The 12,761-nt window shown below is 46.1% G+C and overlaps 1 protein-coding gene across 1 annotated transcript; it reads right to left on the reverse strand.

The window, feature by feature from the left end:
- Window positions 1-398: 398 nt before the first annotated feature.
- Window positions 399-9,695, reverse strand: LOC133628587 (endogenous retrovirus group K member 5 Gag polyprotein-like). Its single transcript, XM_062016978.1, has 3 exons — window positions 9,623-9,695; window positions 7,301-7,361; window positions 399-1,749 (listed from the first exon to the last, which is right to left on the reverse strand). The coding sequence occupies exons 1-3, from the start codon at window positions 9,693-9,695 to the stop codon at window positions 399-401; spliced, it is 1,485 nt and encodes a 494-aa protein (XP_061872962.1).
- Between the last annotated feature and the right edge of the window lie 3,066 nt (window positions 9,696-12,761).

Genomic DNA, 12,761 nt, shown 5'->3' on the forward strand with positions numbered 1-12,761 from the left:
CGATACATCTGCTCCGGTGTCCAAGAGTCCCGTAAAAACTCTATCGTCAATAGTTAACTGAAGTTCAGGTCTCTGATGATTGATGGGCTGTAAAAGATAAACGTCAGTAGATCCAAAACCGCCTTTTCCCCGAATGCGGGAATCAGCTTTTCCTATAGATGAAATATAAGGAATTAAAAGCAACTGTGCAATCTTTGTTCCTGCAGGTAGATTAAAGACAGAAATTTCAGATTGTAACATAACTTTTAACTCTCCTTCATAATCACAATCAATTAGTCCTGGTATAACTCGCAATCCTTTCATGCTCAGACTACTTCGGCCCAATACTAAACCGCATGTTCCCGCAGGTAACGGGCCATATATCCCTGTTGGGATAGCTTGTGCCCCCATTTCAGATGTTAATACGAAGTGGGAGGAGGAACACAGGTCCAGTCCGGCACTGTGACTAGTGGCTCGGTGGAGTTGTGAAATGGATTGTTTAGCTGGTGCTCTGAGGTTTGCACCTGCACAGGATACATCCCCTGTTTGTTTGGGTGGGCCCGGGGCAAGCCCATTGAGAAGTTTCCCGGCTGTGTCAAAGAATTTCCATTCTTATCATATTTAGATCGGCATTCATTAGCCCAATGATTACCCTTTTTGCATTTTGGGCATAAATTTGGATTTTTTCCATTATTACTTGGAATCTTTTTATTAGGACATTGACGTACTTGATGCCCCATTTGACCGCAATGAAAACAACTACCAGGGGGGCCTGCAACCCTTCTGTTTTTCTTAAATTGCATTGCAACTAAAACTTGCTCAACAGGTTTGCCCTGTTGTGCTGCGGCAGTGACTATGCCTTGAATATATCCAGAGCTAACATCAGAACATAATCTGATATAGTCGTTTAATGTTGATTTATTTTTCCAAGGTCTTAATATGGATTGACAGATATTATTAGCATTTTCAAAAGCTAATTCCTTAACTAAAATCATAGCTGAATCGGTGTCTTGTATGAGCCTAGATGAAGTTTGTAACAAACGAGATACAAAATCATGATAAGGTTCGTCTGGTCCCTGTCGGACTTTAGTTAATTCTTCCCTAGACGTTCCATGTCTAGGTAGCCCTTTCCAGGCTTTCAAACCAATTTCTCGAATGGCATCATATGTCGCAGCAGGATAAGTTAATTGTTGTGCCAGATCAACATGCGGTCCTGTGCCAGCTAACATTTCATGAGTAATTCCTTGTTGGCGAAAGTGTGGTTTTTGAGAACAATCATAACAGGAATCCATAAAATCTGTAAGCCATAACAAATATTCTCCTCCCGTTAAGGTAGCTTTAGCTAAGCCTTTCCAGTCCCATGGGGGAACAACTTCAGCTGCAATGGTCTCTAAAATAGCAATAGTATATGGTGCAGTTGCACCATATTGAGTAGCAGCTGTTTTCAATTCTTTAAGATTCTTAAATGGAATGGATGTATATGTAGCAATTCTAACATTGGCTTGAGTAGGGTGAGGAGCATATGTTATAGGATAAGCATGCAATATTTTTGAAAACCCACTCACATCTTCACCTTGTTGTTTAGCTTGTAGCAATGATAACTGTAAGGGTGAGTGAGGTGATATTTGATGGTATATGTCAGGAGGGGGCGGACGTCTACCAGCTTCTATTGCTGGTAAAACAACAGGTTCCTTTTTTAAAAGTGTTTGCTGTTTCTTCAATTTAAAAGGCGTATTAACAAACACTTGATCATCTTCATTATGATACTGAGCAGCTTCTTCTTCTAATTCAGCTTCCTCATCGGAGGATAATTCTTCAGATAATTCTATAGGTCTCAAGGCGCTCTTGCTTTGTTTTAACGGTCGGCATTTTTTACCTCCCGTATTTGAGTACATAAGAAAGGGATTTTTAAAATTAGATTCCTGAATATCTTTTTGTTCATTATTGATTATTGATGGATATTCAGGTGGAGCAGAGGGTTGTGAATCGGGATTAGTAACAGCAGAAGGTTTTAAACCTGAATCCGCTGAACGAGATCGAGGACGTGTTTGTCGTTGCCATTTATCATATTCAGTATCAACTTGTAAACATTCTTTAATTAAAATCCATAAAGGAAAAGCATCTATAGGGATCTTATCAGGGCCGTTAGCAGCATAATAGCCTTTAATGTTTTCACCGACCCTATTCCATGTTTCTAAATTAATAGTGCCTTTATTCGGAAACCAAGGACACACAGTGTCTATAAATTCTAAAAATCCACCCACTTGCTTGGTGGTTACAGATATATTTCGACTTTTTAACAATGTCTTAACCATAGCTACAAACAGCTGTCTTTCCGTACTATGTACATGTCCCATATTTTAAATTGTAAATGCTGAATATGAGGGAGCCCTACCGTTGAGTCACGAGGTTCAGTCTGGACCCCCTTGCTTTCTAAGACACCTTATAGAAAGGGCTTAGGTGCGGCTGGATCCAGACTTAGTCTCAGACTTGGTCAACGGAAAATCTAAGACAAAAAAGGGACTTTTGTTTTTATTTTACTGAGATAAATTTCTACTTTCCTATATTTTACACCTTCCTAGTAGTTCTGCCCCCCTTTATTTCCCTTTATCCTTACCGCGGTTCTGTTGATTCGGAGGCAGCTCACCCTGGTCAAAGGCAACCGAGTTTCCCGGGTTTCGGCACCACTTACTCACAGCCCTGAGAGAAAATTATCAGTGGTTTACAGTGCTTGATTTAAAAGATGCTTTCTTTTATATCCATTTGGAAAAGGAAAGTCCTAAACTATTTGCTTTTGAGTGGGAAAGCCCCCAAACAGGACACAAGGTACAGTTAACATGGATGCGGCTACCCCAAGGATTCAAGAACAGCCCGACTATCTTTGGAAGACAACTCGCAAAACAACTGGAACTTTGGACTAATGAAAAGACAGTGACACCGAGACCAGAGCATTTGCTTCTCCAATATGTGGATGACATCCTAATTGCCACAAGGGAAAGGTTAGCCTGCATACAGGTAACCATTGAACTTTTAAACTTTTTGGGATTGAACAGGTACAAGGTATCAAAAGAAAAAGCTCAAATAGCAGCCAAATAGTGATCTATTTGGGCCTTGAAATTTCAAAAGGAGAATGGAGGCTGGGGACAAATGGAAAGGAAGTGATTTGTGCTATTCTGGAACCACACACTGTGCATGAGTTGCAGGCATTTTTGGGAATGACGGGATGGTGCAGGCTCTGAATCATGGATTATGGTCTTATAGCCAAACCATTATATGAAGCCCAAAAATCTACCCCTTTTACATGGGACAAAGAACAGCAGGAAGCTTTCCAGAAGCTTAAAATAGCTCTGATGTCAGCCCCAGCCTTAGGCTTGCCAGATTTAACCAAAGACTTTCAGTTATTTGTTCACTAACAAGAGCATTTGGCTCTAGGATTTCTGACGCAGAAACTAGGAAGCTGGAAGAGACCAGTGAGATATTTTTCCAAACAACTGGACCTGGTGAGCAAGGGATGGCCTTCTTGCCTACGAGCAGTAGCTGCAACCTGTCACACTGATCCAAGAAGCAAGAAAGCTGACCTTGGGAAGGACTGTTACAGTCTATGTCCCACATATGGTAACCACAGTCTTGGAGCAAAAGGGGGGATATTGATTATCCCTGAGCCGAATGATGAAATACCAGGTAATTCTCACTGAACAGGATAAGGTAGTGTTGAAAACAACTAACCTTCTAAATCCTGCAGTGTTTCTGAGTACTTCACAGGAAGAGCAACAACTGGAACACAACTGTGTTGCAACCATTGAACATACATATTCCAGCAGAGAGGACCTGAAGGATGATCCTCCTGAAAACCCTGAATGGGAACTGTTCACAGATGGCAGCAGCTTCGTCCTGAATGGAACTTGCCACGCAGGATATGCGGTAACAACCGAAAACATGGTAATAGAAGTAAATGCGTTGCACAGAAGACAGAACTGATTGCATTGACATGTGCTTTGGAATTAAATAAAGGAAAATGAGTTAGTATTTGGACTGATTCAAAATATGCTTTTGGAGTAGTCCATGTCCATGGCACCCTGTGGAAAGAAAGAGGACTACTGTCCTCCCAGGGAACAAACATTAAGCATCAAAAGGAAATCTTGCAACTGCTAGTGGCAGTGCAGGAACCAGTTCAAGTGGCAATCATGCACTGTAAAGCACATCAGACAGGGAACTCAAAGATAGTAAAATAGCACAGCACACAGTCTCACAAATGGCAACCATCCCCACCAAAAAAGTAGCACTTCCTAAGGAGCCACCAAAATATTCAGGGGAGGATGAGAAATTGGCTAAGTTACTAAATGCAGAGAAAAATTCAGAAGGATGGTGGACAACAAGTACAGGTCAGGTAGTATTGCCTCCCTTAATCATGAGAGAGATTTTGCAAACAAAGCATAGGGAGTGTCACTGGGGTGCAGAAGCTATGACTCAGCTTCTGAAAAGAAGTGTAATGTAAATACAAATGTTGGAAATGGCCAAATCAGTATCGGCAAAATGTGAAATTTGTTTAAAGAACAATCCAATAGGACAAAAAAGGGTACAGATGGGCAAAATAAAAACTGGAGTGAAACCAGGAGATTATTGGCAAATTGATTTTACAGAATTACCTAAATGCAATGGATATAAATATATCTTGGTTGGGGTTGACACCTTTTCACGATGGCCAGAAGTCTTTCCCTGTCGCACCAATCAGGCTAAGGAAACAGTTAAATGGCTCCTGCAAGAAATTATTCCAAGGTTTGGAGTTCCATTTGGAATATCTTCCGACAGAGGACTACATTTCGTGGCCAATGTGGTACAAGAGGTAAGCAAAGTCCTAGGAATTTCCTGGGATTTACATGCCCCTTGGAGACTGCAATCGAGTGGAAAAGTGGAAAGAATGAGAGGACTGGAGTGCGGCTCGGTAGGCAGAGGCTAGGCCCCAGTATAGTACCTGAACCTGATGGGCATCATTGGGGTAGGCAAGACACCCTTCTATCAGGTGGCATGCCAATAAAGCAGGTTTTTTTATCGGTTCAGGTGTAAAATCCCAGGTTACAGGAGGTGATAACCATCCTAGGAATTTGCCTAAATTCATCCACACACCCTGCCACCCAGGGACTGGCCGCTTCAGGGGGCATTTTAACATCTTTCCATCGCAAATTTGTCCTCTCTGATACCCAGATGAGTCCAAATTCCACAAAATATGTAATATACCAGCCATATTAATTAGTAATATTACAACTCTCATATAAGGGTGACTAAGGACCTGGGAAATCTGTATAACAAATTTGTCTATATCAGTCTGAGTTGAGGGGAAGGAGATGCATTGCCCCACGACCTCCACAAGATAGCTCCCACAGCACAGTAAATCCATCAGTAACAGAATGAGACTCACAATTATTATTTGGGCCATCATGTTCCCAGGCCCTTTCATCCTTTTCACAAAATCATACAGCCAACTTAGCAAAGCTATCAAGGTTAGAGTGCAGCACAGAGTCAGTGTTAGTAGCATCATGTTGCCAAACATTACAAAGTGAAAGATAAGCTGCATTACAGCAAGGCTCCGTGACCAGCACAGGAACTTTGCACTCATTAGCTTACTATAATTACAATGCATTTAATGTAAAACTGCTATTATCTCGCCACACGTTGGGCGCCAAAAGTCTGTGGTAGTTTGACCCTGGCTGGATGTCAGGTGCCCACCACACTGCTCTATCCCCCACCTCCTCAGCAAGCCAGGGAGGGGAGAAAATAAGAGTCTCATGGGTTGAGATAAAAGCAGTTTAATAACGAAAAGCAAAGCCGCACACCCGGGAAGTGAAGCAAAGAGCAGATAAAGCCGTTACTCTCTACTCCCCATCAGCAGTGATGTCCCACCACCTCCCGAGAAGCAGGGCTTCAATACACGTAACGGTTTCTTTTGGAAGGCCAGAAATGAATCTTGCCTCCCCTTCCCACTCCTCTCCCCCAAGTTTATATTACTGAGCTGACGTCATATGGTATGGAATATCTCCTTGGTCAGCCTGGGTCAGCTGTCCTGGCCATAGTCCCTCCCAAGATTGTGCCCACCCACAGCTATTGGTGAAGGCTGGGGGAAGGAATGCTGGAGGGACAGCCCTGATGCTGTGCGAGCAGTAGTCATAATATTGATACCAACAGTAAGCACAGCACTGCAAGAGTTGCTTTGGAAAATCACTACCATCCCAGACCCACTACTCCTACGTTGCCTCTGTCTATAGGAGACTGTCCTCAGGAGCCCCAGAATCCAGAGAAAGTCAGGTTAATGGACGGGTTCTGTTTGGTTGATGAGGACTGGGTTAAGGATCAGTTGAGCAATCTGGATGTACATGGGCCCCAGGTGGGAGGCACCCATGGGTGCTGAGGGAGTTGGTGGAAGTTATTGCTAGACCACACTCCAACATCTTTATTAAGTCATGGAGAACAGGAGATGTGCCTGAGGACTGGAGGAAAGCAAATGTCACTTCAGTCTTCAAAAAGGGTGTTGTAGGTACCCGGAAGACCTCAAGCTGTAACACGAGAAGTGAAGAGTACAAAAGAAGCGGACACGGGGTGGAGTGAAAGGAGATGCTTGTGTTAGCAGATAAAAGCGCATGGCACAAGCAATAAAGCTGGAATAAAGCATCATCCATACTGAGTATGCAGTGGTCTTGTCCCCTCAGTGGTCGGTGAGCTGAGTGATTAGTGCAGGCAGCCTGGTGATGTTGCTGGTAGTGGCAACATATGGTGACCTCGATGTGATCGGCAGAACACAGGACACCCGCAGCCATGGCACAGATGAAACAAGTGATTAAGGTACTCAAGGCAGTAGCACATGAGGTGGGCATGCGGGTTCACTGCCACCCACCGCCACTTGCATCCTATGGATGCAGAGGCGAGGTGTGTTACAGGCACCCACAGAGTTATTGTCCAGAACTGAAAGGTGGTAGAGAAGGAGATGCTGCAGGCTACTTTGGCGGGGGCCAAGGATCAGCATCTTAAAACGTGGGGGGAGATTAAGAGGACTCTGTCTAAGGCAGCAGAGGAGAAACAGGTCTGGTTGCTGGTGCAGGGAACTATTTGTGGGGAAGGGCAAAAAGCACAGACAGAGGAGAGAGCTTGTAGCGATCAGGAGGCTCAAATGAGCGTGGAAGTGGAGAGTCTGGGGACGCAGACGGGTCCATTGCTATGTGGGGACGCGGAATGTGATAAACTTGACAGCGAGAAGAGTGAGGGGTGCGGCCCCGGAGCAGAGCCACCGCGGGAGAGCTGTTTCCCAGTCGAGCCCAGCCCGCCGGGTTACCCCTGGGACGAGTTGCTGAGGATGCGGATGGAGGATGCCGAGCGGGTGGAGTCGGGCAGGGCTGCGGTGCAGGATGATCAGGGGAGAGTGGGGGGGCGCGACCCCGTGTTAGACTGGGTACCGTCGGGCACGCGAGGGAGACAAAGAAAAAGAAAACGCAGGAGAGAGGAATGCCGACTGCGCCGCCGGCGCCGGGGATGTCACCGGGGCGGGCAGTGCCGGGGGGGCGGGAGAAAGGAGAAATATCAGCTGCGTCACTGGTCACCAAAATGACGCCTGGAGAAGGAGGAGACAGAGTACGGGGAGGATGTCGAGATGCATTCGATAGGCGAGCGTGATAGCATGCAACCGCGAAGAGAAAAGGGGTTGGGCTATGCCTATACGGTGCAGACAGGAGGAGGCGGCGGTAGGCTGGCAGTGTTGCTGAGTCGACTGCAGGAAGTGATTGCTAATGCTGAGAAGGTAGCCCAGGAAACGCAGTTGATTAAGGATGCAGCCGGGGGAGGGAGTCAACCGCTTACAGACTGGCGTCTGATAGCTAAAAAATTGCCTCTTAGATACGAGGAAAGACTGCGGGAACTGGGGCTGTTTAGTCTAGAGGAGAGGAGATTGAGGGGTGATCTTATTAACATTTACAAATATCTAAAGGGTGGGTGTCAGGAGGTTGGGACATCCTGTTTTCTATTGTAGATAGCAACAGGACAAGGGGTGGTGGAACGAAGCTGGAACACAGAGGGTTCCACTTAAATATAAACAAAAAAACCAACCAAACAAAAAGAAACCAAAAAAACAAAACAAAAACCCCCCACTATTTTACTGTGAGGGTGACGGAGCAGTGGAACAGACTGCCCAGAGAGGTTGTGGAGTCTCCTTCCTTGGAGATCTTCAGGACCTGCCTGGGCATGTTCCTATGTGACCTGGTCTGGGTGAATCTGCTTTTGCAGGGGTGTTGGACTGGATGATCTCTGGGGGTCCCTTCCAACCCTAACATTCATTGATTCCATGATTCTATAATTCAATGACCGACGGGGGCAGATATGAATGGACTCCCCTAGAAACAAAGGTTGTGAAGGAGCTGCATGGGACCGTAAAGACACATGGACTTAGCAGTCCAAAGTCCCTGGTGCTGGAATGCGTCTTCCAGCAGCCTATGTTGCCGCATGACTGCACACAGTTAGCGAAGGCGATTCTATTGGGGCCCTTATTTTTGTTGTGGAAGGAAGAGTGGTGCACCATAAGTCAGTCATATGTATGAAAATGCAAGGCAATCCCCAGCATCATTTGCATGGGGTAATCATCAAACAGTTAATGGGGGAGGGCCGGTGGACACAACAACAGACTGCCCTGAGGGGGCAAGATTTTAAGAGCCAACACATAGATATCAGTGTGTGGAGAAATGATTGAGGGAGCATGGACATGAAATCCCAAGGTATAATGCTAGGCCCGTTGAGGCAAAGCAGCCTGGGCTCTAGTTATATGGATTTGGTGCACAATTAAGACCAGAGACAGAGCCATGGTTAAAGCAGTTGCTGTCACGTAGACAGCAGGCCGCTTTCTATTCCCTCAAGATCGGACTGTTCTTGACTGAAAGTGGTAAACAACTTTGAGGAAAAACAAGATGTGAAAATATGAGGGAGCTTGCTTATTGCAGAAACCGCAAGTAGGATGAACATGAAAATGTAACCTATCAGGTGCTGTTGCTGAGCTAGCTTGAAGCCTGCAGTGTATATAAGTTAGAGCCTGCTTTTAATAAAGTGAAGATTTCTGCTGTCACTCACATTGAGTAGGACTGGATTTCTTCCCACTCAGTTGAGGATTGGACCCTAGGCTGAGAGCTGTATGAATTAGGCTTCGAGCTTGTAAATAGGCTTCGAGCTGGTTAATAAGCTACGAGCTGGACTTTGTGGCATCAGTGGACTGTGCTACCCCAAGGCGTGAAAAACTCACCAACATTGTGCCAATTGGCAGTCAGCGCTGCCCTATGACCCATTCATCATAAATGGTTACAAGTGAAAATAGTCCACTATATGGATGATATCATGTTGAGCTTGCCCAGCGGTGGCGACCTCCGCCAACTCCACCAGGAGGTTGTGGAGGAGTTAGCTAAACATGGACTAATTATCGAACCTAGTAAGACCCAGTGGGGTAGCGGGATAAAATTTTTAGGGATGTTTATCACAAAAAGGCAAGTCAGAACGCAGAAATTGTTGGTAATTGACCAGATAACTATGCTACAAGAGGCACAACGGTTAGTGGGGACCCTACAGTGGCTGCGATCATTTGTACCGATCACCCTGGATGACATGCAGATATTTTACCTACTTCTCAGAGGCAAGCCAGTAATGCAAGCCCCAAGGACGCTGTCTGACCGCCAGAAAGCATTACTGGCAAACATTATCGACCATGTGCAGAGTCATGCCTTGACCAGATGGCAACCAGGTCAGCCGTTGATTGCCAATATCCATTTGATTCCACAAAGAGCACATGGTTTCCTGGGGCAATTTGATGGTAGTCGTCGTCTCACCATCCTGCAGTGAATCTATCAGAGCCATGAAAAGGTGGCCACGTCATTTTGGACTCGAGTATGCGTGGCCATGATTAGACAGGTAAGACAGCGTGCATGGCAACTGTCGGGAATGGACCCAACCGTCATTACGTTGCCTATTTCAGTTGCACAATGGAAAAAGATGTTTCAGATGGAGTGGGAGCTCCAAAATGCCTTAGTGGATTTTACCGGTCAGCTCTCTGGCCCAATAGAACACCCGCTGTTGCACTTGCTGCGGAACGTGCAGTGCACACCTGACATGCAGTTGTCCATGGTGCCGGTGGAAGGCCCCACTGTCTTTACAGATGCTTCATCAAAGACCAACACAGCGGCAGTGGTGTGGAAACAGGGAGATAGATGGGAGAAAATCTTACATACTGACATCACAAAATTGGTGCAATATCTGGAGGCCAAGGCTGTCGCCCTTGCCCTGGAGGCATGGCATTCAACACCGCTCAATATCATCACCGACTCAAGATTTGTCACTGAACTAGTTTGACAATGTGCACGAGCCATTTTTGCCTCCACTAGTATAGCAGACCCAATATTGAATGCCTTACAAACTCATGCTGCCCCCTGCTCTATTGTACACATCAACAGTCAGACCAATATTCCGGGGGTTTTCACCGAAGGTAACCAAAAGGCATCCCTCCCAATAGTCAGGGACAGGTAATCGTTAAACACGCTCACGCTACTCAATGTACAGCTCAACCATCTTTGGGAGGGGAAGAGCATGGGACCTAGAACTCCCCCTGGTAGGCAACACGATATTATAATGCGCTGTCTGTACGTCCTTAACCATTTTGTTCAAGGGTCAGGACCCATACCTTCACAAGCACACTTTAGGGAGCAAGAACTGGTAGTAGTAAATTACCAGCAGTCAAATTGTGGCAAATCGACACTGGGGAGCGGGAGTCAGGAGGAAGGCTTAGATGCCTGGGCCGAGGGTATGCTTGTGTAGAAAAGGAGGGAATCCAGCAGTGGGTCCCGGCGAAACAAATATGACCAGAAATATGAGTCTAATGGTCTACTGAGTTTCTTTTGCAGGTTGGCGTGTTTTTTGGAGTGCTCGCCGCGATGCAGATCCAGCTGGAGTCACTCAACTATTGGCAAGATTGGGCGGTGAAGTGGAACACAACCAGCACCTGTTTATATCTTCCCGCAATTGGCTCAGCTAGCACGTGTGCTGGGCAGACACAGTATGTATCAGCCCGTGCAACAGGATGCTGGAGTCATCAAGCTTAGGGAGGGGGAGATGTTCTAGGCGCCCGGAAGGTCTCGGGTTGTAACGCGAGAGGTGGAGGGTACAGAAGAGGCGGGCACAGAGTGGAGTGAAAGGAGATGCTTGTGTTAGCAGATAAAAGCACATGGCACAAGCAATAAAACTGGAATAAAGCATCATCCATACTGAGTATGCAGTGGTCTTGTCCTCTCAGCGGGGGTCGGCTGAGTGATCCATGCGGGCGGCCTGGTGATGTTGCTGGTAGCGGCAACTAAAGGGCAAGAAATAGGAGGTGTGTAACTACACACTGGTCAGCCTCACCTCCATCCCTGGAAAGGTGATGGAATGACTTATCCTGGGTGCCGTCTCCAGGCATTTAAAGTACAAGAGGGTCACTAGGAGCAGTCAACGTGGTTTTACAAAGGAAACTCATATTTGATCAGCCAGACAACCTTTTATGAAGATGTAACCAGGTGGATAGATGGTGACAGTGCAGTGGATATGGTTTATCTTGATTTCAGTAAAGCATTTGACACCATTTGCACAGCATCCTCGCAGCAAAACTGAGAAAGTGTGGGCTGGATGATCAGGTAGTGAGGTGGATTGTTAACTGGTTGAAGGAAAGAAGACAGAGGGTTGTGATCAGAGTCTAGTTGGAGACTTTTATCTGGTGGAATTCCTCAGGGGTCAGTGCTAGAATCAGTACTGTTCAATATATTCATTAATGACCTTGATCAGGGAACAGAGGACACTATAAGCCAGTTTGCTGATGATACTAAACTGGGAGGAGTGGCTGACACACCAGAAGGCTGTGCTGCCATTCAATGAAACCTAGACAGTCCATAGGGTCGGGTGGTGAGAAATCTAAGGAAATTCAAGAAGGGCAAGTTTAGAGTCTTGCATCAGGGAAAGAAAAACCCCATGCACCAGTACAGGTTGTGGAATGAACTATTAGAGTAGTGTAGAGGAAAGGGACCTGGAAGTCCTGGTGGACAGCAGGATGACCATGACCCAGCAATGTGCCCTCATGGCCAAGAAGGTCACTGGCATCCTTGGGTGTATTAGAAGGGATGTGGTTAGTAGGTCGAGAGAGGTTCTCCTCCCCCTCTACTCTGCCCTCATGAGACCACATCTGGAATATTGTGTCTAGTTTGGGGCCCCCTCAGTTCAAGAAGGACAGCAAGCTGCTGGAAAGAGTTCAGCACAGGGCCACAAAGATGGTTGAGTGGAGCATCTCCCTTATGATGAAAGGCTGAGGGAGCTGGGGCTCTTCAGCTTGGAGAAAAGGAGACTGAGGGGTGACCTCATTAATGTTTACAAATACATAAGGGCAGGTGTCAGGAGGATGGAGCCAGGCTGTTCTCAGTGATATCCAATGATAGAACAGGAGGCAACAGGTACAAGCTAGAATTTAATTGGTTACAAAGAAATGCAAGGAAAAACTTCTTCCCTGTGTGGGTTACAGAGCACTGGAACAGGCTGCCCAGATAGGTTGTGGAGTCTCCTTCTATGGAAACATTCAAAACTCACCTGAACGAGTTCCTCTGTGGCCTACTCTAGGTGGTCCTGCTCTGGCAGGGGGGTTGGACTAGATGATCTTTTGTCATCCCTTCTGTTGTAGCGGTGCAAGCCATATTCATTCAAAGATATAGAGAAGCTAGGTAATGTACATACCGAGACATACACAGGCAACA

Source organism: Colius striatus, chromosome W (genome assembly GCF_028858725.1).
Source record: "Colius striatus isolate bColStr4 chromosome W, bColStr4.1.hap1, whole genome shotgun sequence".
NCBI classification, from domain to species: Eukaryota; Metazoa; Chordata; class Aves; order Coliiformes; family Coliidae; genus Colius; species Colius striatus.